Consider the following 26024-nt stretch of genomic DNA (forward strand, 5'->3'; position numbering starts at 1 on the left):
GGTTTTTTACCCTACCACCTATTTATGAAAAAGAAATTCACTGCTACACATAAAGACTTCTCCCACAGGATTAATAACCTTTCCAGACCTTTAAAGGGAAGCAGCAGGCAAAATCCCCATCAAGTTAATGCCCAGTTATCACCACATGGAGAACTGTTTTATCCAATAACTTAATTGCAGAAACTACAACTCCCTAGTAAGCTAAGGAAGTGCATGTTACACAGTGAAGTGATTACAGCTTGACTCATTTATCCTTCTGAACCTTGTACAAGCAATATTTTCAAGGCTGGGGGAAGGTATTGCCAGAATCTTAAGAGTAAAATATTTGGTGCATTGGTAACCCAAAGCAATAACTTTTAAATATATTTGCCAGTAGTGTGGTATGCCAGGCGGTAGCAGCATGTTGTGAATAGTCAAAGCAAATGAATAGATACAATGAGTTTTACAGCTAGCCTTACAGCAGTGAAAGCAATGCAATGCACCAAAGAGTTGTGGGTAGCAAGAAAATGAGATTGTCCTGATTGGATGCAGACAGGCACTGAGCAATTCAAGTGCTCCTAGTCAAACAAACTGCTTGTGGCACTAGTACTTGTACCCAATTACCAATTCAGAGAGAAAATAAAAAGCAGTTTCAGTGGAGTCAGGGTGGGAAATCTCCAATTAGCACCAATTAGTGAAGTTGCTTCCTATAGCGGAATTCTGGGGACATACGGAAAAAGAATCTCCCAGAATGCCTATTGGAAGCATTTATTTACCAGGTGATGGGGCTCCTGAAGAATAACTTGATGAGGATTTGTGCCTGTGGGACATGAATACAGATACTACTTGGAACTTGCCTGCTCGATTTGACTGGTCAATCATAGGCTGTACTATTCTTCTCCGCGCATTAATAAACCTGAAACAGAGCACAATGTATAGAAATCTGTTTGTCAGCTCAGTGCTGTACTTTAAAAAAAAAACCACAATTATTTCATTCATTACACCCTTTCTTTCGTTTTGGCAGGCTTGCAGTACAGAAAACAGCACTTTTTAAAAAAAAGTCTAATATAAATTGCAAGGTTAGAAAAAAGCATTTACTGAAAAACCGAGAATCATACGTAGAAAGACACGCAAAGTTCTTTGGTAAAGTATATTTAAAAGCAAAGTTATTTAATCAGGTAGAAGCCCATTTAAAGTTGCGAAAAATACTTTATTATTATTTTTTTCCCCCATCATCCCAGGCAATTCAGCTACCATTGCAGCTGTCCATAAATGAGGACCAGGCTTTGGTATTCTGTGCTTTCACAAGGTATTGTTAGGTCAGCAGAGCCATCAATTAAGCTGTCTGAAGTTTTATCACCAGCACAGCAGCAATAAGTGCTGGCCCAGAAAGAACTTCTGCTCTTCTGCAACTCCTGCAGTTTAAAGCCCGTAAAGTCAAGGGTCATTGGGGGGTCAGTGCTAGTTGGGGGCGACCTTTTCAACCAAGAGTGGGACACCCAGGGCAGAGAGCAGAAGGCAACTTCCAACCATAAACCGGGGCACCTTTCAACTTGATGGAAAGAACTGCGGGTACATGTGTTTAATATTAGGGCACCAAATAATTCCTTCTCCAATCAGGTCCCGTAACTAAAGCAGCGTCCGAGTCATCTGAACATTAGGGCAAAGCCCATTATTTGGCAAGGGAAGCCTGGATTTAATTTTGAGGGTAATCCAAAAATAAGTGCTTGCATATTTCCCTATTAAGTCGACACATAACAACCAGCATCAGATAATCTCATTCAAACTAACTTTAGTGAAATGATTTTTCTAAAAAAAATTATTTTAATTGCACAGCTTAGTTGAGGCCATTTTCTATCATACACAAGACAAACTTGTTTTGATCTCCACCCTGTGTATTTTAAACAGTTTTAGTAGTGATGTCCCAGTTTTTGTCCAGTATTTGCCACTAAGACTCCAGTCTCACGACCCTTAAGAAGTGCTAATGAAGTTGAACACCAGTGTTTAATCCTCTCCTGAAATACACTTGATCTTAGCCAAAAGGCCGAGAAACTTCTTTGTAGTACGCACTGGCTGAAGCTCTGATTCAGCTCTCGCTGAAGTTAATAGATATTTCAGCCGATTTTAGGCAAGGCTCAAAATTAATATCCTGGGATTCATTTTACCGGATCAGTCCGTATCGCTCTCATATCTCGCATTTGGTCTGTGGTCACTTGTAATGCTAGCCCTGGAATTTCTTGCACTTTAGACTTTGAAAACTTCTCCAGCAATTGTATGCTGATGGAGATTCCATCCAGCAGATACTGAATTTGCGTGCCAAAGATTACATAGGGCTAGTTTGCATCTTTTTCAAGATGTATCGAATACATCACTTACTATTTAAATACACCCTTGTAAAAAAAAAATTGAGCCTTATAATTTGTCAAAGGAAAATGCCAAACATTAGAGAAGCATTAAACAGTTTATACCTCTAGATTATCATGATTTCTGTCACAGGGGGGAATCTTCCTAACATGCCACTGTGACTTCAAGACATTTACGTCCTCCAAGACAAAGGTATTTGCTAGGACGTATTTTGCTTAGCTGTTTTCCAGTTAACAGTTGCCATGCTGACCAAATGGGGACTGACCTCGAGCCTCCTGCAGCCAGCATGCCTTTTATCAGCTGAAGTTAATGCCAACAGAGATTAGCAGAAAAGCCTGATAAGACTGTTTTCTCTTCCATGAGCTTATAATGGTGCATGCAGATGGCAAGGTTTAAGGAACGAAACAAGCATGCAGTACACTACATTTGGGCTGGTAACACACAACAGATTCTCCGCCACTTGGAGCCTTGCTGACCCTTGCTTTCTTCAGCCGAGCCACTCGTAGGGTAAATTAAATTGCTTTTTCAGTTTTTATTTCAGCTCCAACCACTTTTTATTATTTACATCTGGTGGTCTCCTTATTTATGTCCCTTTCCACTTCCTTACAACACGCCCTTACTCACAGGGCTGCTGTGGTGCATTCTGGGTCTTCATTCTCAGCAGGAGAATGCTACACTGTCTTCAAACAAATAATTAAGGGGAAGGTTAAAGGGGTTCACCTAAAGGTCATATCTTTGGATAGGCCTCTGCATGTATACATTAATTTTTTAAAAAAGGGGCATCCTCTCGACTTTGTTTTCCCAAAGGAGTTTATACAATACTGAACAACACTCTGATTATTCATAACCCTTTGGCAAAAAAGACACAAACTTACTTTTATGAGCATAAAAAAACCCTACGAATTATATTCTCAGGATTAATAATGTCAACTAATTCAACAGGTTACCATAACAGAAACTTTCGGAGAGCTTTTTTGAAGACAGACTCAATGTTTGTGCATTCTGTGAATATACCCGCCTCTCGCTTCCTAGAAAGAAGCATTTCTATTTATTTTTTCAACTTAGAGTAGCACAGCATTGATCGGTGTGAGCTGCTAATTGATTTAACAGATATTTTGTGAGGAAACAGTGGAAAGCCCCAGGTCAGTGGTTCTTAAATTTGGGGCAGGTCCCCCCCTGGGTGGGCCCACAAAGTTTCAGGGAGGGAGATCATCCTGCAGCAGGCAGAATCAGAGACATGACTCTGGCCTTCCAGTGACAGAGGTTCAGGGTTGCAGCTGCCAAAACTACTAAACAAATCATACAGTAGATCTGAACACAAATTGGGTGCTTCTGCTTGTAGCACCTCTGCCTCTTCTAGCTGCCTGGTGTTATGATAAGGTCTGAGATAGCCTTTTTGAATGCCAGTGTGGGATTACTATACCACAAATTCATAGTTCTTAATGCACACAGTTGTAAATATTTTGTACACTCACTGACGAGAAGCTGGGGGTTCAAACAATCATAAACAGTCGGGGGTGTGTGTTCAAATGAAAAAGCTTGAGAAGCATTGTCCTAGGTCAGTGATTCCCAAATTGGTGGGTCCCTTGACCTATTGGGCCATCGGCCATGGCTCCCCACTATGGCTACAATCCTAAAAATTGTATAGGGTGGCGGATTTTTCACAAGGAATCTGTGGCTCCCCTGACTGGTTTCCACAGCTCCCCAGGAAACCACAGCTGACAGTGTGGGAACCACTCTCCTAGGTGGTTTAACTGAAAGATTCACAAGGAATTTGGACTGAACATTGTTCAATTCACTGACTTCAGTAGAATGGAAACAGGAGATTGTTCACCTAACTGCTTACGTCACTATGACTTTTAATGGTGTGCTACAAGTTCTATAATATAGCAATTTTTACCCTTCCTTCAGTAAATTTTTCATTGACCACTGAAGATTCTGTAATCCTTTCACAATGGCACCTGTGCAAAGGAACTAGGGAAGGATCCAATATATTTGGTGCTAGAACCATCACCACCACAGCAAAAAGAGGGTGTGGATGGTGCTGTAGTTCTCCTCTACCATAAAGCTCTTAACAATAGTAGTTAGCAACCTTCAGTCTCGAGAGACTATGGTATCGCGCTCTAAAAGGTGGTTCGGGAACAGCGTCTACTGTGGCTGAAAAGGCCAATTCAGGAGTGACAATCCCTTCCACACTGGGAGCAAGTGCAGTCTGTCCCTGGTCTGTCTCCCTGGCTTTGGGCCTTCCTTCTTTGCCTCTTTGCCTCAGACTGTTGGCAAAGTGTCTCTTCAAACTGGGAAAGGCCATACTACACAGCCTGCCTCCAAGCTCAGAGGCCAGGGTTTCCCACCTGTTGAGGTCCACTCCTAAGGCCTTCAGATCCATCTTGCAGATGTCCTTGTATCACAGCTGTGGTCTACCTGTAGGGCGCTTTCCTTGCACGAGACAAGCTTAACAATAGCATGATAACATAAAGGAAAAAAAAAATAACTGAATAGAAGTGAGATCTCTGTCCTTCCCTCTGCCATAAACTCTTTAGCTAACCTCTGGCAGTTCTAACTTCCAGATAGCTTCCATTTTTTCATGCTGCTTCTATATGAAGCTCAACTTCTGATGATATGTTTGCCTTCAGGCTACTGCCAAATGGCAAGTCCAATTTTTTAATGATGGGTATTTGTGCCCTGGTCCACGGATGAATTCTTCTCAAAGACAAACTTTGACATAGATCTTATTATGAGATGGTTATAAAATTCAAAGCACTTGAGCTTCAAAGTGTTGAAAGTGGGTGTATGGGAGGGTCACTTCGTATCCAATCATTTCCTAGATTTATATAATTTCCGTGTAGAAAATAGATATGAATGCCACCATGTGGGTCAAGTATAAAACGTTTGTTTCATTGAAATGTATATGCAGTGGGATGCTCAGGTTGGCCATGACCTCCTCCCAAGACTACTGTATATGACAAAATGGACATGTGTGACTGCCACATGTGATAAGTGTGCGTAGCTTTCCTACGCAGAATTTGTACCTGTGTAGAAAATCATAGCTGAAGAAAACCAGGGATTTGTGTGCCTATGAAGTCATTGTGGGTTTGTGGTATCTGTTGCTCCAAAGCGAGGTAGAGGGAACCAGGGTGGCACTGTTGCAAGGCCACTAGAGAGATACTAATGTCATGCTCGAATCTGAAAGCATTGAAGTGGCATAGCTGCTAGGAGGAGGAACAAGACTGGAGGCAAGACTGGGGAGTGGAGTTTGAAAGGAGGGCATCTGCAGAAGACAGGGTAGTGGAGAAGGGAAAGTGAGCTGTCGGGAGACAGCGGAGTTGAGGAAGGGGCAAGGGAGATGGGACAGAGGAAGACAGGAGAAGTGAGAGGAGTGGTACATAACTGAAGAGGCACAACAAGGAGCTATGAAGAATGAAAATGACAGCTTGGGTGACAGCTAAGGTAGGGAAAGAGAAACATAGGGGAGAACAGGGGAGAACCAGGGGAAGACAGGGGACAGAAATGGTAGCACAGAAGCAGCATAACTGAGGCACCTATTTCCCTCAGGGTCGAATGCAGGGAGAGGAGATTGGAAACAAGTCTCAGGCTTAGGGAGCTTGAAACTACTATTAGCGATCCAGCAGCACATGCTTCCACACAGTCAGACTGCTTTTTGCAACTGCCATAAGGCAGTCACCACTGGAGGAATGCTAGTCCCACCAGTGATTATGCAGTGTTGGCATCCTTCAGTCTCGGAAGACTATGGTATCGCGCTCTGAATAGTGTTCTGGAACAGAGTGTCCTCTCCAGTGCGCAAAGCCTGGGTAAAATAGGTATGGAGGATAGACTGTTACCCATGCAGCAAATCCCCCCTCTCCACGTCGCTGAAATGGTCCAATGGAAAGGCAGAAGCCAATACGGTTGGTTCCAGCTGCGTTGCAGGAGTTGCCAGAACGTGACTGTGTTCAGCCATAAACTGCCTCAGGGACTCCAGCTCCGGATTTTGCCTCGAGGTTGACTCCTGAAGTCTTTTCCATAACTGGATGTAGCCACAAGGCAGTGGAGGTTTGGGATCAGAGTTTTCCTTCTCTCAGATGAGCTGCCTTCTCAGGCTAACGAGTCCCATCTACCCAGTGGCTGTTTAGTCGCCTCTTACGACAAGTACAGCCAAACAGAGGGCCTGTTCTTATCCCCAGTGATTATAGGCCTGTACGACTGGGCTGTTAGAGAAACAATATTTTTTTTTTCAGTAGCCTCACCGTTACTCTCTTAAGGATGACATAATGCTTGGAGGGATATTGATCACAAGTTGTGAACTCCTTGCTCCGCCTGATTAATCAAAACTTTCCAGAGGAAGTGGCCTTTTTAATTAAGGGAACGCTGGTTGCTCCATTGTTTTATACCAAATTTGCTGAAAGAGGCCGCTCTTCACCCACTATTGGGGAACAAACATCTTTGAATCTGTTAAATTTCAGACTGTGGTGAGGACTGCAAAAGAACGCTGGCCTACAAAGAACTGAGATGAAGAGAGAAGCTGTGCAGACCAGTGCCATGGGGCGTATTTCGAGACGTTGGAGATGTTGGAATGTGAATTATAGGGGCTGGAGCTGTTGCTCCAATGAGTCATCCATCTTAGGACTAAAAAGGCTTTCACTAGTGAAGGCTAAGACCTATATGCAGGAGTTACTTTCTGGAAGTCAGGACAAGAAGCAGAGTCAAGCATGTTTTTGGACAGCATGCTCTTGGTACCAGTCAGCATTATGTCATGAGGCACTGATTTGTTTTTTTGCCAGGAAAAAGCCGTCTGCTTGAAAAATTCACACCATAACTTCTTGTCTTCTTGTAAGTAAGCAAAGAATGGAGGCAGTAATTTCCAAAGAACATACTGATACAGAAGCATGTGTGCCTTACAGTTAGAGATGCTTCCCGCCCATTGTACTGAGCGTTTTGCTAACTTTATCTGTTAGCTGCATAGTGGATCCTTCCTATGTTGAGCCTCAAATCATCACAGAATTGGGAGCCAGAAGGTTAAAGTGGAATAAGCATACATTTTGCTGAACCTAATAAACATATTACAATTGCCATATCTGGAAGCCATTGATAAGGCTTTGGTTCATGAGTAGAGCAGGCAGCATGGGAAATGCTACTGAACGCACAAGTCCTGACTGAACCAAGTTGTTTGAATTGGGCATCATAAAAGATCTTGCAGATAAAAGATATGCAAACGCCATAAAGATCTTCACATTAAGATCTTCACTCAACAAGGAAGAAAGGATTCTGATCCCCTACAATGCAGTCAGGTGAAGGTTCTGTCAGTCATTCCAGCCTGGTGTATCAAAATCCACACCTGATCCTAAATTGAAGACTTAGGGAGACAGATCTCCCCAAGATGAACTGAGGGGGTGGTTGAGATGGTAGGGGCAGTACTGTTAGTGGCAGGATAACTAGTGAGTAAATGAGTAGAAGTAATTGTAGATGTTAGTATCTACAGTTGCCAGTATCCTACTCACAAGTTCCATCACCAGTGTAGTAAAGACTGATGGTGGCAGCCCTTTTAGTGACAGGGTTGTAGAAACAAACATGACAAGCATTGCAGCAAGAGGTGCTATCACCAACATTATGGATGCCAGCATACTTATGGCACACTTGAGGTATTAGGGCCAGAGACAGTGTTAGCTACTCTCTGGGCACTAACACCAGTGAAATTGTTGCACATGGATCAGGTGAAAGCAAGGAGTTATAGAAATAAGTTGTAATTCAATTGCAGGCAAGTCTTCCGGGCTGAAGTGTCCCATGCAGGGCTCATGAGAGGGGATGGAGGAGGTAATTTGTACACAGGCCCAGGAGTCAGAGAAGGGGCCTCGGAAATTTCCTGGGATCTTACATTTTTCAATCTCACTGGGATTCACTGGGGGCTCTACTGCAGACATGCTGCCACAAGCCAGACTGAGGAATGCCAGACTGAGGAATGCATACATGACTCTCTTCAACACAGTGTCACATCTGGGAAGAAACTGGCCCGCTACGGTAGCTCTTTGGCTTGTGGATCCACTAACTATGAAGGAATGTATAGGAGCTCAGAGACACAGCTGTGGAACTACAGCTGCTGCAGAAGTATGTTTTGGAACACACAAGACACTTTCCATTCTAATGAGAGCCTGAATATGATGATGCAAATTTCCTGCAATTATTTTCTATATTTAAATGATATTGGAGGTACTATTTAAGTAATTTTAGGTGTACGTTAGGTTTTTCATATTACTGTATCTAGCTGTCAACGTGTCACGGATAGGCAGACCTGGGTTCAGCATAGGGAAGCCTGGTAGACCTGGGCTCCAAAGACTGTTCAGTGATTGCCAGCCTCCCTCTGACCTGTTTCACTTCCTCCCCTCCCCCTTTGGGAAGGGGCCCAAAGAAACAATGTACCCCCTGATAAAATTCATCTCAGAGACCCTGGTCCCACATAGGAGTTCAGAAAAAAAAAATAGTTGAATATTTCTGCCCATAAGAAGTGGAGGCAAAGGCTGGAGAAAGAAGGGTCTCTCATCCCAGGGGTCTCTAAACCTTTCGGCCAAAGGGCCACATCAAATATCTGGCACTGTCGAGGGCCGGGAAAAAATTAAATATACAATTTAAAATAAATACACTAGAGATGGAACTTAGATGAATGAATGATTAAATGAATGAATGGGCTCAAATGCTCAGGATTTCTCCAAGCACCAACACTGCCCAAGAAATAAAACACACACTTAAATGGACCCCCATTCCCCCACCCCACAAGCACAACTTCGGTTGTGTTTGGTCAACTGGGCCAGAGACTCTCAGGAGATCAGAGGCTGGCTGCGGGCTGGATAGAGGCTGGCCACGGGCCACATCTGGCCCCCAGGCTGGGGTTTGGAGACCTCTGTCTCATCCCAATAAAATGTGGGAAAACACGATTTTGTTCGTAATTACTCAAAACTGACCAACAGGTCCATTTTTCATGGACCACTGAACAGCCTTCAGAGGGTTATAACTTTAACTGATAGCATCTGGGTTAGTTTTTAATGAGCATCTTAAGTTAAGAAATTTTCTGAATTCCCTTTCGATTGTCCTCTAAGTTCTCATTCAACTGGAACCTTTGGAGATATTCATTTTTCTAGCCCAAAAAGTAATGTGGCTTAAAAAAAAAAAGAGAGAGGACGGATTATTATTTTTTTGTTCATGAATAGTACCGTGTGAAAATGGTGATAATTCATTCACAACATGTAGGAAACATTTTTCCTTCAGGTTTTGTTCCAGCTCATTGTGTGGCACTGACATTTTCAGGAGAGGGCCGGCATGCCTTAAGCATGCCAAACAAATCCAAATTTGTTCACTTTTAATGGAAAAATTAATCTTTGGCCAAATGACATTTCAGAATTTGGAATGTATATATGACACAGGCCCAGCTGAGAAACTTAATCATTTTCAAATTGAATGGAATCCAGTTTTATTTAAAAAGTCATTCTACTTTTCAACAAAACACTTAGGATAAAACCTTGAATGGTCATAGTGCATGAGGAAATAGTATTATGCTTGTAGTATTATATTGCAAAAGCACTACGGCTATGGATAGAGAAAAGTGCTGGCTTCCATGGAGAACATGAATGCATCCCTATGTCGGAGTCAGGGATGGACCAACCAGATGTCTGTTGCCATCAATGGCACTGGTATTAACCTCCCCTCTTAAAACTCAGGAACAAACGAAAAACACCCCCCCCCCAACTTAGCTTGTTCCTTCATGCACAATCCCTTTCTACAAAACAGAAAGTGCGGTTCATACTGGGAATCCATAATGTATTCTTGGTTTAGGTTTGAGACATACAAAATTATGCAGGGGATGGACAGAGTGGATAGGGAGATGCTCTTTACACTCTCACATAACACCAGAACCAGGGGACATCCACTAAAATTGAGTGTTGGGCGGGTTAGGACTGACAAAAGAAAATATTTCTTTACTCAGCATGTGGTCGGTCTGTGGAACTCCTTGCCACAGGATGTGGTGCTGGCGTCTAGCCTGGACACCTTTAAAAGGGGATTGGACAAGTTTCTGGAGGAAAAATCCATTATGGGGTACAAGCCATGATGTGTATGAGCAACCTCCTGATTTTAGAAATGGGCTATGTCAGAATTGCGTTGCAAAGGAGGGCACCAGGATGAGGTCTCTTGTTATCTGGTGTGCTCCCTGGGGCATTTGGTGGGCTGCTGTGAGATACAGGAAGCTGGACTAGATGGGCCTATGGCCTGATCCAGTGGGGCTGTTCTTATGTTCTTAAACTACAATTCCCAGGAGGCCTTGCAGGTCTCTTGTTATCTGGTGTGCTCCCTGGGGCATTTGGTGGGCCGCTGTGAGATACAGGAAGCTGGACTAGATGGGCCTATGGCCTGATCCAGTGGGGCTGTTCTTATGTTCTTATGTTAGGGCAGGAGGGAGAGGGTTAGAGGCTTTTCTCCCTCTCTCACAATACCGGAGAAAGGGGTCATTCGGTGAAATGGATCGGTGGGAGATTTAGAACAAACTTCTGCACATGGTGCATAATTAGTCTGCGAATTCATTGCCACAGAATGTGGTTATGGGCACTAAATGGCTTTAACAGAGGATTGGAAGGGTTACGGAGGAGACATCCAACAATGGCTTCTACTCATGATGCCTATGTGCTACCTCCTGGTTTAGTGACAGTAGCCCCACGATCCCGAATATCAGTTGCAGGGAAGGAATGGTGGGAGATAAATATGCCTTTCTCTCTTGCTTGGGGGCTTCACAGTGGCAGCTGGTAGGCAATCAGGGGAAACAGGATACTTGGGCCGTTGACCTGATTCAGTTATACGTCACAGAACTTATATGGACTCAGGATTCAGTTATATGTCACAGGACTTTGTGCTAAGCTGTTTCCAAATGCTTACATTGGTTGTTTGGCTCAGTCAGCAGTATTAGGAAAGTGCACATCCTTGTATAATATTAGAAATATCTACAAGTAGGTTCAAAAGCACCCACCATTCAAAAGGTCTCCTTTAACACACTGTTCAGATTATGTCAGAGGCTAAGAACACAGATATCACAAGCTATAATAAGGGTAGTCCAAGCCATCCTGCACATCAGAAGATCTTCATCCCTGATCAAGGGACACTAGACAAAGCAGTCAGGATCAAGCATGATGATGACCAACGGGCAACCCAATCTAAGTCTAGACAGGCCCAGGGTTCCAGTAACACCAAAGTGGCTACCACTGGATCCTATGGGTGCTGGGCAAGCACCAGGAGTCTCCTCAGGGTAAGGAAGCCTTTGTTTCCTTACCCCGGGTAACACAGCTGCAGTGCCAATGGGTCTCCTCGGATCTGTGCCTGCTTTTGAATGGGCACAGACCTGAGGAGGCCTATACAGACTGCCCAGGCTAGTGGGAGGTTAGGATTCAATGACAGAGGCTGCCACTGTCTCTGCCCCCATCCCAGGTCTGATCCTCCCCACGCTCTGACCTCCCTCAGCTCCATTTCAACCTGTCCCCCCCTCCCCATGCCCTGAAAAGTCTTACTGCCAGCTGATGCTAGAGGAATGCTGGCCCGCCGTCCACGCGGCACCGAGGCCAGCCGTCCTACCTCCCTGGGTGCCGCAGACATGCCTTATGGCACGTTTGTGACACCCAGCACTTGTGCTGGAGCTCAGCGCTGGCACTCAGGCCAGCTAGGATTGGGCCCTAAGACCGTAGCAAAGTGATGTTCAATCAAGATAATAGAGCACATGTTGAATTCAGCACATCATTTTTGCAGGATGAGTTATGTTTGGAAAGGAGCAGTGAACTGGAAAAAGGTGAAGTTAACATTTCAGACGAACTGTTAGATCAGCAAGATCAACATGGTTTGAAGGCTAAGGAAAAAAGATGGTAAATACTAATGGACACAGAAGCTGTGTTCACTGGGACTTTCATTTTCAAATATACCTCCACATCCAGGAAGGTGAGAAACTTGCCTTAAAAATAAAAACAGAGATTCCCGGAGTTCTTATCCCAGGTATAAGTTATCTAATTCTATGTGAACTACTGTGCATATAGGATCATAGCTGATGAACAGCATGGCATAGTCTCTGACTACCTGAATTATATTGAGTAGCTCCAGTGTTTGCTGTGGTCTGCAAACCAGATGTTATTTTAACTAGGTTGTTGGCAACCTTCAGTCTCGAAAGACTATGGTATCGTGCTCTGAAAGGTGGTCGAAGTTGGAGTGTCCTCTCCAGTGCATGAAGCCTGGGTAAAGAAGATATGGAGGATAGGCTGTTACCCATGCAGCAAATCCCCCCTCTCCACATGGCTGGAATGGTCCAATGGAAAGGCAGAGGCCAATACAGTTGGTTCCAGCGGCGTCACAGGAGTTGCCAGAGCGTGACTGTGTTCAGCCATGAACTGCCTCAGGGACTCCGGCTCCGGATTTTGCCTCGAGGTTGACTCCTGAAGCCTTTTCCACAACTGGATGTAGCCACAAGGCAGTGGAGGTTTGGGATTTTAACTAAGTTTAAATCTAGGTTTGGGATTTAACTAACTATTTTAACTAAGGCATGCCATAACTGTGCGGACTGTCCATGTGGCATCACACTTGTAGGGCTGAATCCATTTTGGAGACTGTAATTCTTATGCAGGGCTTTGGAAAGGTGGAGTAGTATGGAAATCTATCCTTTTCTTCAAATATGCCATTTTCACGCTGGAAAATTAAAATCACAGGTAACTGAAAGGTTCCATTATCTGCTTTTCATTCTTTGAGTGGCCAATGGCTTCCTCTGAAGCCCAGTTCAGTAATTTTTTTTTTTCATTTTTTTATGTTGAATGTTGCACATATCTAATCATAGCTCATTTGTTCATTCGTCATTATCATAATTCATGAATAACTATTATTAATCATAAATGATCTGGAGTTCAGGGAAAGCAGCAAGGAGGCCAAGAGCCCAATCCTGAGCTCGGTGCTCTGGCTTTCCGCCCGTGCGCACTGTTGCAAATGTGCCATAAGGCACGTCTGCGAGGCTTACCGCTGGGCCAGTGCCCGTGCTAGCCTGGTACTGGCCAGCACTGGGCTAGCACCAGGGGAGTGCCCGTCCGCTGCTCGGTGGTCGCTCAGACCGCAGAGCCGCAGCACGTTAAGCGGGGGTGGGGAGGAGGCCTTCTGGGGAGGGGGGCACAGGTGGAGGGCGAGCGGGAGGTGTGCCAGGGGGAGGGAGGGAGGCATGGTCCACTCCACCGGATCCAAGGCATTCGTGTGGGGCTTGGCACCCTACACAAACGCCTTTACCTTACTGTCGATCTGTTGGTCAGTGGTAATGTGAGTAGTCCCATTGCGGGGCTGCTTCCCTTACTTGGGGAAGGGGACAAAAGTCCCCTTCTCCTGAGGTGCTGCCCGCGGTGGCCCAGGGTGCAGCAGCAGTTTTCTGTGCGGCTGAAGGTGGGCGCTCCAGGCAGCTCAGGACTGGGCTGAGAGTCTACAGCAGTGTTTCTCAAACTGTGGGTCGGGACCCACTAGGTGGGTCGTGAGCCAATTTCAGGTGGGTCCCCATTCATTTTAATATTTTATTTTTAATATATTAGATTTGATTCTACCCTAGTATGTGACTGCATTTGGGGAAATGCTACAGAACTATATTTTTAACAAGCTACTATGTTTATTCTTTTAACAATGATAGTAAATGGGGCTTACTCCTGGGTAATCATGGGTAGGATTGCAGCCTAGGATTGTTAAAATTTTCCTGCTTGATGATGTCACTTCCGGTCATGACATCACTTCCGGTGGGTCCTGACAGATTCGCATTCTAAAAAAGTGGGTCCCGGTGCTAAATGTGTGAGAACCACTGGTCTACAGATCATACCAAACAGTTCAGGTTCATATAAACCAAAGTGGATTGTGAAGAGCTCTATAAGGATCCTTTCAAACTATGCAAAAGGACAGCTAAATTGCAAATGCAGCTCAATGTAGGCAAGTGTAAAATGATGCACTCTGGGCAAAAATAATCTCAACTTCACATATACACTGTGACAGAGTGTATGTGAAAAAAGTGACAGAGACATTGAAGTCTGAGTGACAAAGAGACCTTGGGGTTGTGGTGGATAGCTCAGGGAAAATACTGACCCAGTGTCCAGCAACTATGAAGAAGGCAAATTTCATGCTAAGGGCATTAGGAAAATAATGGAGGATGGCTGCTATTACAATCCCGTCTATACAAGTCTATGGTGTGGTCATGTTTGGAAGCCCACGTATAGTTCTTGTTATCACATCTCAGGTAGGATATTGTAGACGTGGAAAATGTTCAAAAGAGGACAACCAAAATTATTGGAGGACTGAAGAGCCTGAATTACAAGGAAGGCTACAATGTTTGGGTTTTGTTTTGTTTTTTAGCTTGGAAAAAGAGGTGATTAAGTGGGACTTGATTGAAACTTATAAAATTGAGCATAGTGTGTGTGAAGGGGATTTGTTCTTTGCACTCTCTCACAATATTAGAATCTGGGATCATCCAATAAAGCAGATTGGTGGGAGATTTCGGATGGACAAAAAGAGGTGGTTCTTCGCATAGTGCATAATTTGTTTGTGGAATTCAAAACCACAAGAGCCACTATAGTTTGCATGGCTTTAAAAGGGGATTAGGCATGTTCATGGGGGTCAGTTCTATGAATGCCTACTAGTCATGATGACTGCATACTATCTTCTACTTCAATAGCAGTAAGCCTCTGAATACTAGTTGCAGGGTAACAATTATTATTTGCACTATTTACTCCTGCTTGAGAAACACTAATCTACAACCCTCCTGGGCTTGACAAACAAATTGCAACTAATCTTTGGAAAGTCTGGGCTTTGGTTAGGTAAAATATCTAACCACCGTGACTTTCCAAGACTTTGTGATTGTGCAGTATTAGAAAGATCACTGCTGTGATTTTTTTTCCCCTGGGCCACTGACTGATATCTACCCATCTTAGTTCTTTTCACCCTTTTCACTAGCAGAATTAGGTATTCATTTCCAATAATGTAGTTTTGTAATAATAGATGATAAGCCCTTCTTTCTTTGCACTGACTTTCTGCCACGCCTGGCTATCAACTTTGACACTACATTCCTTCTTTAAACATGTTTAAACCTGCCTTAAGTCACTCTGATAGAAGTCAGACCAAAAGATTGTTAAATAAAAAAGACTGGGAATGTTGGAGGAAGACTTGCTTACTTGACAACACTGTTTACTGGGAGATTGTGTCAGTTTTATTGTGATTTTGTGGGTATTCAAAACAAGATTAGAGGACCTTCACAATGGCAGAGCCCAAATTTTTATTGCAAAACTACAATCCTTGCTGAAATGTATACATCTCAAATTGCCAGCTTTACTGGAAATGCTGGCATGCTCAGTGGAAATACATGCGCTTTACAGGTCATAATTCCTTCCTAGGTTTGTTTTTGTGAACTATCACAAAATGAGAAAATGTGATTCCTCCTAGTGTCTAACATTGAGAAGTGAAGCTCTGCTCAGTATCTCCATAATTTAGGTAATAAAAACAGAGAAGGAGGGCAGGGTTGTGGCCTGATCTAATGGAATTCTTATCCCAAATAGTTAATTTCTCCTAACCCTCAATCTTTGTGAAAGCAGCACAAAATCTTTTTTATAAGAAATGTATTTATTGACTTATAACTTTTATATAAGTTATTAATTACATGTTGTAATAAAATATAATGTAATATGAAGGAATGAAGGCCCATAGCCAGGGAGACAGACCAGGGACAGACTGCACTTGCTCCCGTTGTGGAAGGGATTGTCACTCCCGAATTCGCCTTTTCAGCCACACTAGACGATGTTCCAAAACCACCTTTCAGAGCTCGATACCATAGTCTCTCGAGACTGAAGGTTGCCAACATAACATAATAATAATAAGAGAAACTACTACTACTACTACTACTACTACTACTACTACTAATTATCATAACTGGTTGTTGAACTTTTTAAACGACTGACAGCCCAATCCTGAGTTGCCCAGGACGTGCGGCTGCAGTGGTGAAGAGAATGGCTGCTGCCGCATTCTGCGCACCTCAGCCTGCCACGGGTGGCGCCTCGGGAGAAGGGGACTTCTATCCCGGGTAAGGGAAGCAGCCCCGCAATGGGCTCATGGTAAAGCTGTTTGTGTAGGGTGCCAAGCTCCACCGGACTCGCCTCTATGCCTCTCTGCTCCCTCCCCCTGGCACGCCTCGCGCCCACCCTCTCTCTCCCCCGCCTCCCCGTCACACCTCCTCCCCACCATCTCTCCGCCCTCTGCCCGCTTCCCCCATCCCTGGATCACCTCCTCCCCGCCCTCGCTTACCACGCTGCAGCTCAGCGGTCTTGAGACCATTGAGCAGCAGAAGCCCGGCGCCAGCCTGGCACTAGTGTGGTGCAGGGTTAGCATGGGTGGTAGCCTGGCGGTAGGACTCGCAGACGTACCTTACAGCATATTTGCGACAGTGCGTGGCAGCACGAAGCCGCTGTGCCGAGCTCAAGATTGGGCTCTCAATCATAATTTTTTAAATGATAGAATAATTGCAGTAACAACAATTAATTTTACAATATCAGAGTTCATCATGTCCTTGTTCACGTTTTTAGAAAATTGTTGGGTAAATATGAATGTGAAAATTAAATGAGGTTTTCCTATTCTGTAAGTCACCACAAAATTTGGGAAATCTAATAAACTAACCTAATTAAAGGAGGGGTGTCCTGAACGATTTGATGCGGAAAATTGACCAAATCCAGACAAATTTCTTAAAAAACCAGAGTACCATTGGCAGGGAACGCCCCCTCCCCAGCCTCAAAAGCACCAGCACAGTATTCGAGGATAACAAGATCGGAGTTGCAGATAATGAGAGGAAAGTGAATTTGCAGATAGCAAATTTGCATATGAAGAGAACTGACTGTATTCCTGAAAATGTGGTTGCATATTAAGGATGGTTCTTCGAATGGAAGAAGTCCGATTCACACAAGCAGCAGCAGCAATTTTCACCACCCCCCTTGGCTCCTGCAGCCCCTTGGACCCTGCAAGTATTGCAAGATTGACCAACACCAGTCCATTTTGCATTTTTAAAAAAATGGATAATAGAATTATTATTACCCAGGATTATAAATATAATGTGAACTCCCCACAATGAATAAATAACCACATGCCGAAATAAATAAGTCTAAATAATAAGTGCAATAAAAATTGCTGCTACGTAAGGACACTGATAGACATCGATTTTCAATACAAGCTTTCAAGAATTTTTAACCTATGCCGAAAATTTTTTGTTTAATTTCACCCTGAAATTTTGAATGGTAATGAACACTATTCTGTGAATGTAATCACATCTGATGCCACATAACAAAACATTCCAGCAGGTCATGATTTCCAAAGTAGACTGCTGCATTTCCAGAATACTGTAAGATAATTCATATGCAGTTATTTATCATATTATAAGAGAAGTTTCATAGGTACTTGAAAGGAAGGGAGGAGAAAAACAGACAGGGTTCCTTAGTTATTCAAACCTTAAAGATAAAATGCTAAGCCAATAGACATAAGCCTGTATTACACTGCCTCATCCTGTGCTTGATTTATTACAGATGAGAGTAAACTAGGAGCCAAATTACTTTGAAAGTTTTACTACTGATGTTAAAATTCCAGGTCTTTATATATACATTTTATAGAAGCTCTAAGTACAGCTTTTGCAAAATTGAAACCTGCAAATCTGAACTGCAGATTTTGAAGCGATAAACACATTGGAATATGTACAGAAGAGAAAGAAGCCTTTCAGATAATCTGTAAACTGACCATTCACATCATGTTTTGTTGTTGTCAGAGCTTAATTTTCATGAAAAACTGGTGCTTTTGTAGCCTATAGTCAAATTATTGTCAACTGTTGTATGTTCTTAACCAATTCATATTAGGGTTTTTTTGCTTGTTTTCTATGAGTCATTACAAAAGAGCCAGTCATTTGCAAAAGGTTTGCTTTTTGATTGCTATGACATCATTTCATGAAATTTGCCAGCTCTTTTGGGTGGAAATGAAGCTTAGTAATAAGTTTCTCCAAATGTAGAAGGGTGCTTTTGGGGGGGACGGGACGGGACGACACGACCTGATGAATTTGAAGAGACCATTTGAAGAGATCAAGGTGCACTTATATGTACTGTGCTATAGGTATCTCTTATTAGCTTGTCATCTACCCTGAAGAAGATGTAGCCCGATTCTCCTATGCTATATAGCAGGCCAGCTGTTAGCTGTCTGTCAAGCACCTAAAGTGGACAAGTAGTCCAGGAGCAAAAATGTCACTCCTTTGATCTGGCAAGGAGCAGCTGCTGATTTATAGAGTAGGACTTTGTTCTTCCGTTCTATTTAACTTTCTTTCCTAAGGCAGAACCACAAAATCCAGTAGAAAAAAAATGTGCCGTTCTCTGCAACATCAACAAGCTCTGACAACTGCAACAGGATTTTTCTTGGCCCTAACAAAGCTCTCAGGCATCTCCTTTGACGCTCACCTTTTTTCCCCCCTTCTTCTTTTTGCAATGCGGTAGTTATTGTTTAATTCAGCTTCTGTAAATGGAATGGACTGTGGCCAGCAAGCCTGGGGCATAAACACACCTGTATGAAAGAAGCCTTATTGTAGCAACCATCTACAACCAACCTGCACATGCACTACTGGTTCTTGAGTTCAGAAGCTACACTCCATTTTCCTGACAGCAAATTTTGCCCTAAGTGAACTAGTTTTTTTAATATATCCACTGTCCTGTCTTGACCATGCTTGTACATTTTTTATGGCTATTAAAATCTTCAAATCTGAAGGCAAAAGGATTAAGGCATTGAAATATATAGATTTTACCTGCCTGTCAACTCAGTGGACCTTAGGAAATTTGATATGAACATCTCCAAGTTTTTAAAATACATAGCTGACACACCAACGTATAGGAACTTAGTGCTGGAAATTTGACATGTATTAGTCCTGAAGGTGCTCCTGCTGGTTTAGGGATATGGCTGCTACACTTCATTGCCATAAGCAGGTAACAACACAGCATTGATTTATTAAGGAATATTAGGGGGGGAAAGAACATGATAAGCAGTACTTTAATACAATAAAAATAATATTGGAAGCATGACCTGGCCTGGCCCTTTCAGGTCAGATGTTTTAAGAAACAGATCACCTTTAATGAGGTGGTGAATGATTTCCCCCTTCCCTTAGACAGTGTAGAGTTTTATCTTAAGAATATCCTTTATATGGTTTATACTCTTAAAGTATAATAAATACTTAATAAAGCTCGTATTATTGGCTGCTCTTGATTTTAAAACACTAGAAAATGCTTCCAGCAACAAAAGTGTGCATTACGGATCACGTGTGTATAAATTCTGTACCTTATTAGCTTGAAGAAACCCACTGAAAAAATTAGAACAGGTATCTACGGACACCACTTCTTTTATCCTATAACAGCGCAATGCAAGTAATGAATGGTAAAGCTTTGGACAAACTGGATGGATGAATGAAGAGGTATTGCAGCTATAATTATTTTTCAATGCTTGAGCAGCGTCCATATGGAAACGTTTGGAGTTTTAAATGTTTTATTTGTTTACAAAGAAGAATGGAAATCAAATAATCACACCATTGGGATGCATCTTTAGGTTAATTTACATTCCTTGCAGTGAGAATTAATTATGCCTGCCAGAACTTTTCAATTCAGATAATTTTGCCCCACAATAGAATCCAACAGTCTGCGAGATGCTCATGCAGAACTCTTATACGCTTGTACCTCAGTATTCAGGGGGGATCCATTCCCAGACCCCCTGTGGATACCAAAACCCACAGATAAACAAATCCACATAGGACATCTGGACATGACCTGAGATGTCCTCAGGTTGCTGTTTGGAGGTGTTCTGATGACCACAGAACAGGTCGCTGCAGGCTTCAGAAAGGCTCCTGGACACAACTGGAGAGCATCTCCTGTCACATCTGGGAGCTCAGATCTGGTCTTCACAATGGGTTTGGAACCAGCAGTTAGTTAAAAGGTCCCAAATCCATGGATACAGAGGCAGGACTTGTATATGGAAGATTTCTAGGTGTTTCTCATATTTTTAAAAAGTCTTGGTCATTCTGCTGAATACTATATTCTACACAGTTTCTACACAGAGGATACTGTGTTCTATACAGCTCTTTAGTCCTATGTGTCCCCTTCTCCAAATCCAGTCTGATTGACTTGCCACCAGAAACAAATACAGAGAACAACTGGTGAAACTGTCACCAACTGGTGAAAGTTGGTGCAGGAGAGTAACTAAAAAAACTGGGCTAAAAATTAGTTCTTGGTTTGAATATTCCATCTACCATAAACTGACTAGCAGCCTGATCCTATTGTAGCCAGAGTGATGGAGGCACTGGTGGGGAGGCCAGTGTGCGCATGTGCTGGGCCTTTTCGGGGTGCAGTTCAGGAACAGGAGGATGTGTGGATGACAGCAGAGGCTGTTGCCACATCCTATCCCCTGTCATGGGCCTGAAAACTTTACAAGGGTCTACTTGGGTTTGCGCCAGCCATTGAACTGGTCCAGATCCACGTAGACCTGTTGAGGCTGCCAGGGTTCAACATTAGGTAAGAGAACTGTTCCATTACTTTGAGGAGACCTCAGTTGCTTCCCTTGTCCTCGTGATGGCTGTTCTGGCACTGCTGTAACATGGCATGGGCAGTCCCTTAGGATTAGGTTGCCAGGCCACTCCCTTTTAGTCTCAGTCCACCATCTGTGATATGGGAATAAACACTGACTTTACTACTGTAGTGTTTTCAACTAGATAATGCAGGTTGTTGCTTTAAACGTGAAAATCACTAAGTGGATGCTTATTAATATTATTATTATTGGACACAGACTAAAAGACTAGCCCAATTTTGCTTTATTTCAATGCTTCTCAAACAGTGGGTTGGGATCCACTAGGCGGGTTGCGAGCCAATTTCAGGTGGGTCCCCATTCATTTCAATATTTTATTTTTTAATATGTTAGACTTGATGCTACCATGGTATGTGACTGCATTTGGGGAAATGTTACAGGTCTGTACTTTTAACAGGTGTCTGTGTATATGCTTTTAACAATAATAGTCAATGGAATTTACTCCTGAGTGTGAGTAGGATTGCAGATTAGGATTGTTAAAAATTTCCCTGCTTGATGATGTCACTTCCGGTCATGACATCACTTCCGGAGGGTCCTGACAGATTCTCATTCTAAAAAGTGGGTCCTGGTGCTAAATGTTTGAGAAGCAGAGCTTTATTTTGTTGAATAGAAAGTTATTACAGAGAGAGAGTGTACACATAGGGACAGGAACTATGGCCTACTATCAGTATTAAGCTACTCCATCTCTTCTGTTCTTCAAATTTATTTTAAGTTCTTACACATAAATGTAAACATAGTTTTTAGTATTTATTTTCAGGTAGTTCAAAGTTCAAAGTTTCAAAGTTCAAAGTAGCACAAAAAGATAGGATCATAAATCAAAAAGTAACAAAAAAATCAGGCCAAACTACTTCAGTATTAACTGATCTCCAACACTATAAATAAACTCTGTATGCTGACCACTTTTCATTGAATTGGAGTTTTCTATGCTGCCTGGCAAACTGATTTAGAAACTGTTGCGAGCTTGTAATACAGCAGGAAGATCAACTGTTTAAAATAAGGGATCAACATCTTGACTAAGGCTACAGTCCTACCCACACTTACCTAGGAGTAGGCCTATTGACTATAATGGAACTTACATCTGAGTAGACATGCATAAGATTGTGTCCTAAGTTAATGCAAGTACTTCTTCAAATCCTGGCAATGGTTTTTACCTACAAATGCCCCAGTCCAGTAAGAGAGCATTTTCCATATGCTGACACGTATGTATGTATGACATATTTTGATATATGTTCATATATGTACTATGATGCTGATCCAGACCCTATGTAATTGACTGGATGTGGCTTTCGGTGTAGATAGGTGACTAGTAGTGGGCTCACAGACAATTCTAATTCATGCAGTGTTCAATATCTTTGAAAAGTTAATGACAAAGTTAGACAGAAACACATTACACAACTCATACTGAATTTGACTGCAGTGCATTTAGCAGGTGAAAGAATGCAAATAATTACTAAACACACACACACACCTCTGTGTGTGCAATAATTACCAGTTGGCAAAGGAGGATTTGTTTCCACTTCTCTGAAATGTTCAACGGTTGACTGTATCTTGTGCTTTTCAATGCAACTACACTATGATCCACAAAATTTTTAGCATCACCGTAATCATAAAATATATATTTTATATCTTTATAAATCACAGGAGGTCTAGCGGTATTTCAGTACTGCCACATCTTAATCCTAATAAATTCTAGCCTGTGAGACTCTAGTCTGTGGAATATGTCACCAAGTTAAAAAAAAAAATTCAGAAAGTACATCACACAGTTGATTCTTCAAAATGTGGAAGCAAGTAAGATAATGGCCCATTTGCAGAAGATGGTACCCCTAAATGCACTGGCTAGAGATTTGCAAGAGCCTGGGCTTTCTACCAGTGCTGCTTTTAGAAGATAGGTTAATTCTTATTGGTTCCCGGCACCTATCACAACTGCCTAGGTTAATGCCCACTGTTCAGCATTAGCAGTTCTTATACAGACACAGATCTATTTCGGGAACCTCACGTCAAGGGCTAAATTTTATCTTGCTTGTATAAACAGTGATGTCCTAAACTGGAAATCATGCTCATTCTTCTTTGTAAGTGACAGTTTTGCTGGTATATTCGGACCTCTACAAATAATATTCTGCTTCATATGTGGCAAGTAGGAAGTGTTGATTTATGTTTTAAAGCAGGGATGTCAAACTCATTTCATACAGAGGGTTGAAGTTAGCATTCATGGTGTCTGCTGAGGGCCAGAAGTGACATCATCACATAGGAAGTGACATCATTTAGCAAATGATGGCCAGAAAAAAGCACTTTGCACTCACATAGAAATGCACTAGCTGCAAATGACAGAAGAGAAAATGTGAAAATCTTGTTTATATTTTCAAGAAATGAGAGAGCCCAATTATCTAGTTTAGGGGTGGGCAAACCACGTTCCGGGGGCCATTTGCAGCCCTCAGGGACTCTCAAACCAGCTTGCTGGGAGCCTCCAGTCTTCAACGGCCCATCAGAGACCGGCCCATGACTTATTATAGTCTCCATGTGTTTTCTGCTTTTCCCTGGGCATTATTTTAACCCCCCCCCAATTGCCTCGGAACAACTTATATCTCCAGGTGGTCTGGCTTCGTTTGCATGTTTTCACTGTGCAAGATGTGTGTGGAAAAGAGTTCATAGTTCTCATGTGGCTCTACATGTCTGTATTATAGTTCTCACGTGTATTATCAATAAGCTCAGTAAAAGTCATTCATTCATACAATTTATTAATTTCATTTATGGAAATTTATTCAAATTTGAAATGTAAATTAGTTCTTTTTTTCCCCAGCCTCTGACAGCGTCAGAGAGATGATGTAACCCTCCTGCCAAAATGTTTGCCCACCACTACTGATCTAGCTGGAAGAGACTAATTATAATGGGAGCCGGATAAATGGCTTCTGGAGGCCACATTCGGCCTGTGGGCCTTATGTTTGACACCCCCTGTTTTAAAACAAAGTATAACAAGATTCTCTATGAGATTCTCTATGAGATATATCAACACATAAGCACATAACTTATATGTTGCAGATGATAAATAAGACAGACTCCCCCCCCCCCAACCAACAGCCAGTGAACTGAATATGGAAGAAGGAAAATACCAAATGATCACATGTGGGGGGAAAAGGCAGCAAATAGGAATGATTGCAAATGGAGAAAGAAAGCATGAATGATAGAGATCCAGTCACTATAGAGAGGAACGTACAGTATTGTCCATCACAACCAGAAAGAATAAATCACACATTTTTAATCCTCTTTAAGTCTATGAAATTGCCCATCGCCTAACACTGAAAATTTTTTTAACAACAACAAAAAAAGCAACGGGAAGGAAACACAATAGCAATGCGTTTGAGGATGCCCAAGAGACTAATTTCTTGCTAATATATTTGTCAATTCTATTTCACAAGTTTTAAGTCCATCAGTATAAAGTGACAATGTGTAAAACATTAACTTATTTTCATGAGTGCACCACTTACTAGGAGAGCTTGTTAGTCAAAACAATCTATGTAATGTTTGCTGTAGTAGTTTCACGCAGCAACTACTCATAGCAATTCTGACTCCCAAACCTCCAAGGTGGCACGTACCCTTTTAAATCAGGCTTGAATATTGACAAATGCATTTCTGTTCATGGCTATTCATTGCTTTTTTGATCCGATTCTGTCCTTAACAGCAACCATATACTTAAATATTCCTTGATTTTGGACAAAGATACATAGGTCCAATAGAGGTCTTTATACTGACACTGATTTGAGGGCCCACTGATTTCCGAGAGCTGCATGTGCATCCTTTTATGTGTCTGATGCTGCTAATGGATTATCCATCATGCTTTCAACTCTGGGGAATTTTTAAAAAGAGGAACAATTAGGGAGCAGGGACCGAAGACGTGCACTCTTCACACAGAGGCCTTATTATATCACAGCAGTTAACTTAGGAATATGATCAATCCAGGGGCAGACCAAGGCAAGCCACTGCCTGAACTCATACCCAAATTCAGCTGCCCAAAGCACACACATGCACCACCCCATCCCACATCACTGTGTAAGAACAAAACACTCCCAAACATGGAGCATGCCAGGGTCATCTGCACCTGCTTTCTGCCTGGTGGACCCATCCTCTTTTCACACCGAGGAACAGCTGGGGATGCATTTAGAAATCATTTGGATAAACCCTAAATAACTCACTCTAAAAGACAGATGCAGTACATCAGCATTGGGGGAAGGGGAAAGGAAGAAATTAAAATATTGCTTTGCAGAATTTTGACAGATTTAAACAATTCCGTCTACAATTAATGTATAAGTTTTGCAACACAAAGACGGGCAATGCATACCTCAGTGGCTATCGCTTCGTTCAGCCATTGGTGCAGAGCACAGAAGAATCAAAACCTGTGTTTACTTATAACAGTTTTAAACACTACTTGGCTCCCAAATTCCCTCGAAGAGGTCAGCATGGGTGAAGAACTTGGTTTCTATAAGCAATCCTGTCATTCAAGCTAACAGCAGTGATTCACTCACAGGAGGGGAAAAAATGTCTCTATTGTTGGACTTATTGACTCCAGGGAGGGCAGCTACTCTATTATTACCATAGAGTGCTCACAACCTGAGCTCTGTGTTGGTCCACTTAAAATTACTATTTGCTGTGAAGGATTGGCAAAGCAATTCTTAAAATGATGGGGTGAAAGTAGGAGAAGCTCCATCAGGAGCTTTTCTTTCCCTTGAAGAAGGAGTGAGCCGTGCATGATTCTTTCTGAGCCTGACCCACTTATTACCTTTTGTTCAGTTGTCTTTATTAACATATTAACTGACTAGATTGCCTTTAGAAATAAATGCATTTCATTAGGTAATTATATCACAAGAGCCTCTTATTAGGAAAAAAAAAAAGCAATATTCACCCCAAACACTTAAACACACACACAACCTGAAGGACATGGTGTGTACAGTATACAAATCTACAGTAGACGAATTCAAGGGGCTGTAAGTGTAAAAACATTCAGTTATTTAGGGGGAGTTTTTAGTCGTCGTCGTCCC

At 42.4% G+C, this 26024-nt stretch overlaps 1 protein-coding gene across 7 annotated transcripts in view; it reads right to left on the reverse strand.

Annotated features, from left to right (window-relative positions):
- Window positions 1–26024, reverse strand: part of MEIS2 (Meis homeobox 2) — a 300456-nt gene that overhangs the window by 5761 nt on the left and 268671 nt on the right. For all 7 annotated transcript variants that reach the window (XM_066626708.1, XM_066626707.1, XM_066626714.1 and 4 more), the window contains exon 10: window positions 837–895. In XM_066626708.1, coding sequence (XP_066482805.1) covers window positions 837–895 — 59 coding nt within the window. The remainder of the gene's footprint in view (window positions 1–836; window positions 896–26024) is intronic.

The sequence above is a fragment of the Tiliqua scincoides genome, chromosome 1 (genome assembly GCF_035046505.1).
Source record: "Tiliqua scincoides isolate rTilSci1 chromosome 1, rTilSci1.hap2, whole genome shotgun sequence".
Lineage (NCBI taxonomy): Eukaryota > Metazoa > Chordata > Lepidosauria > Squamata > Scincidae > Tiliqua > Tiliqua scincoides.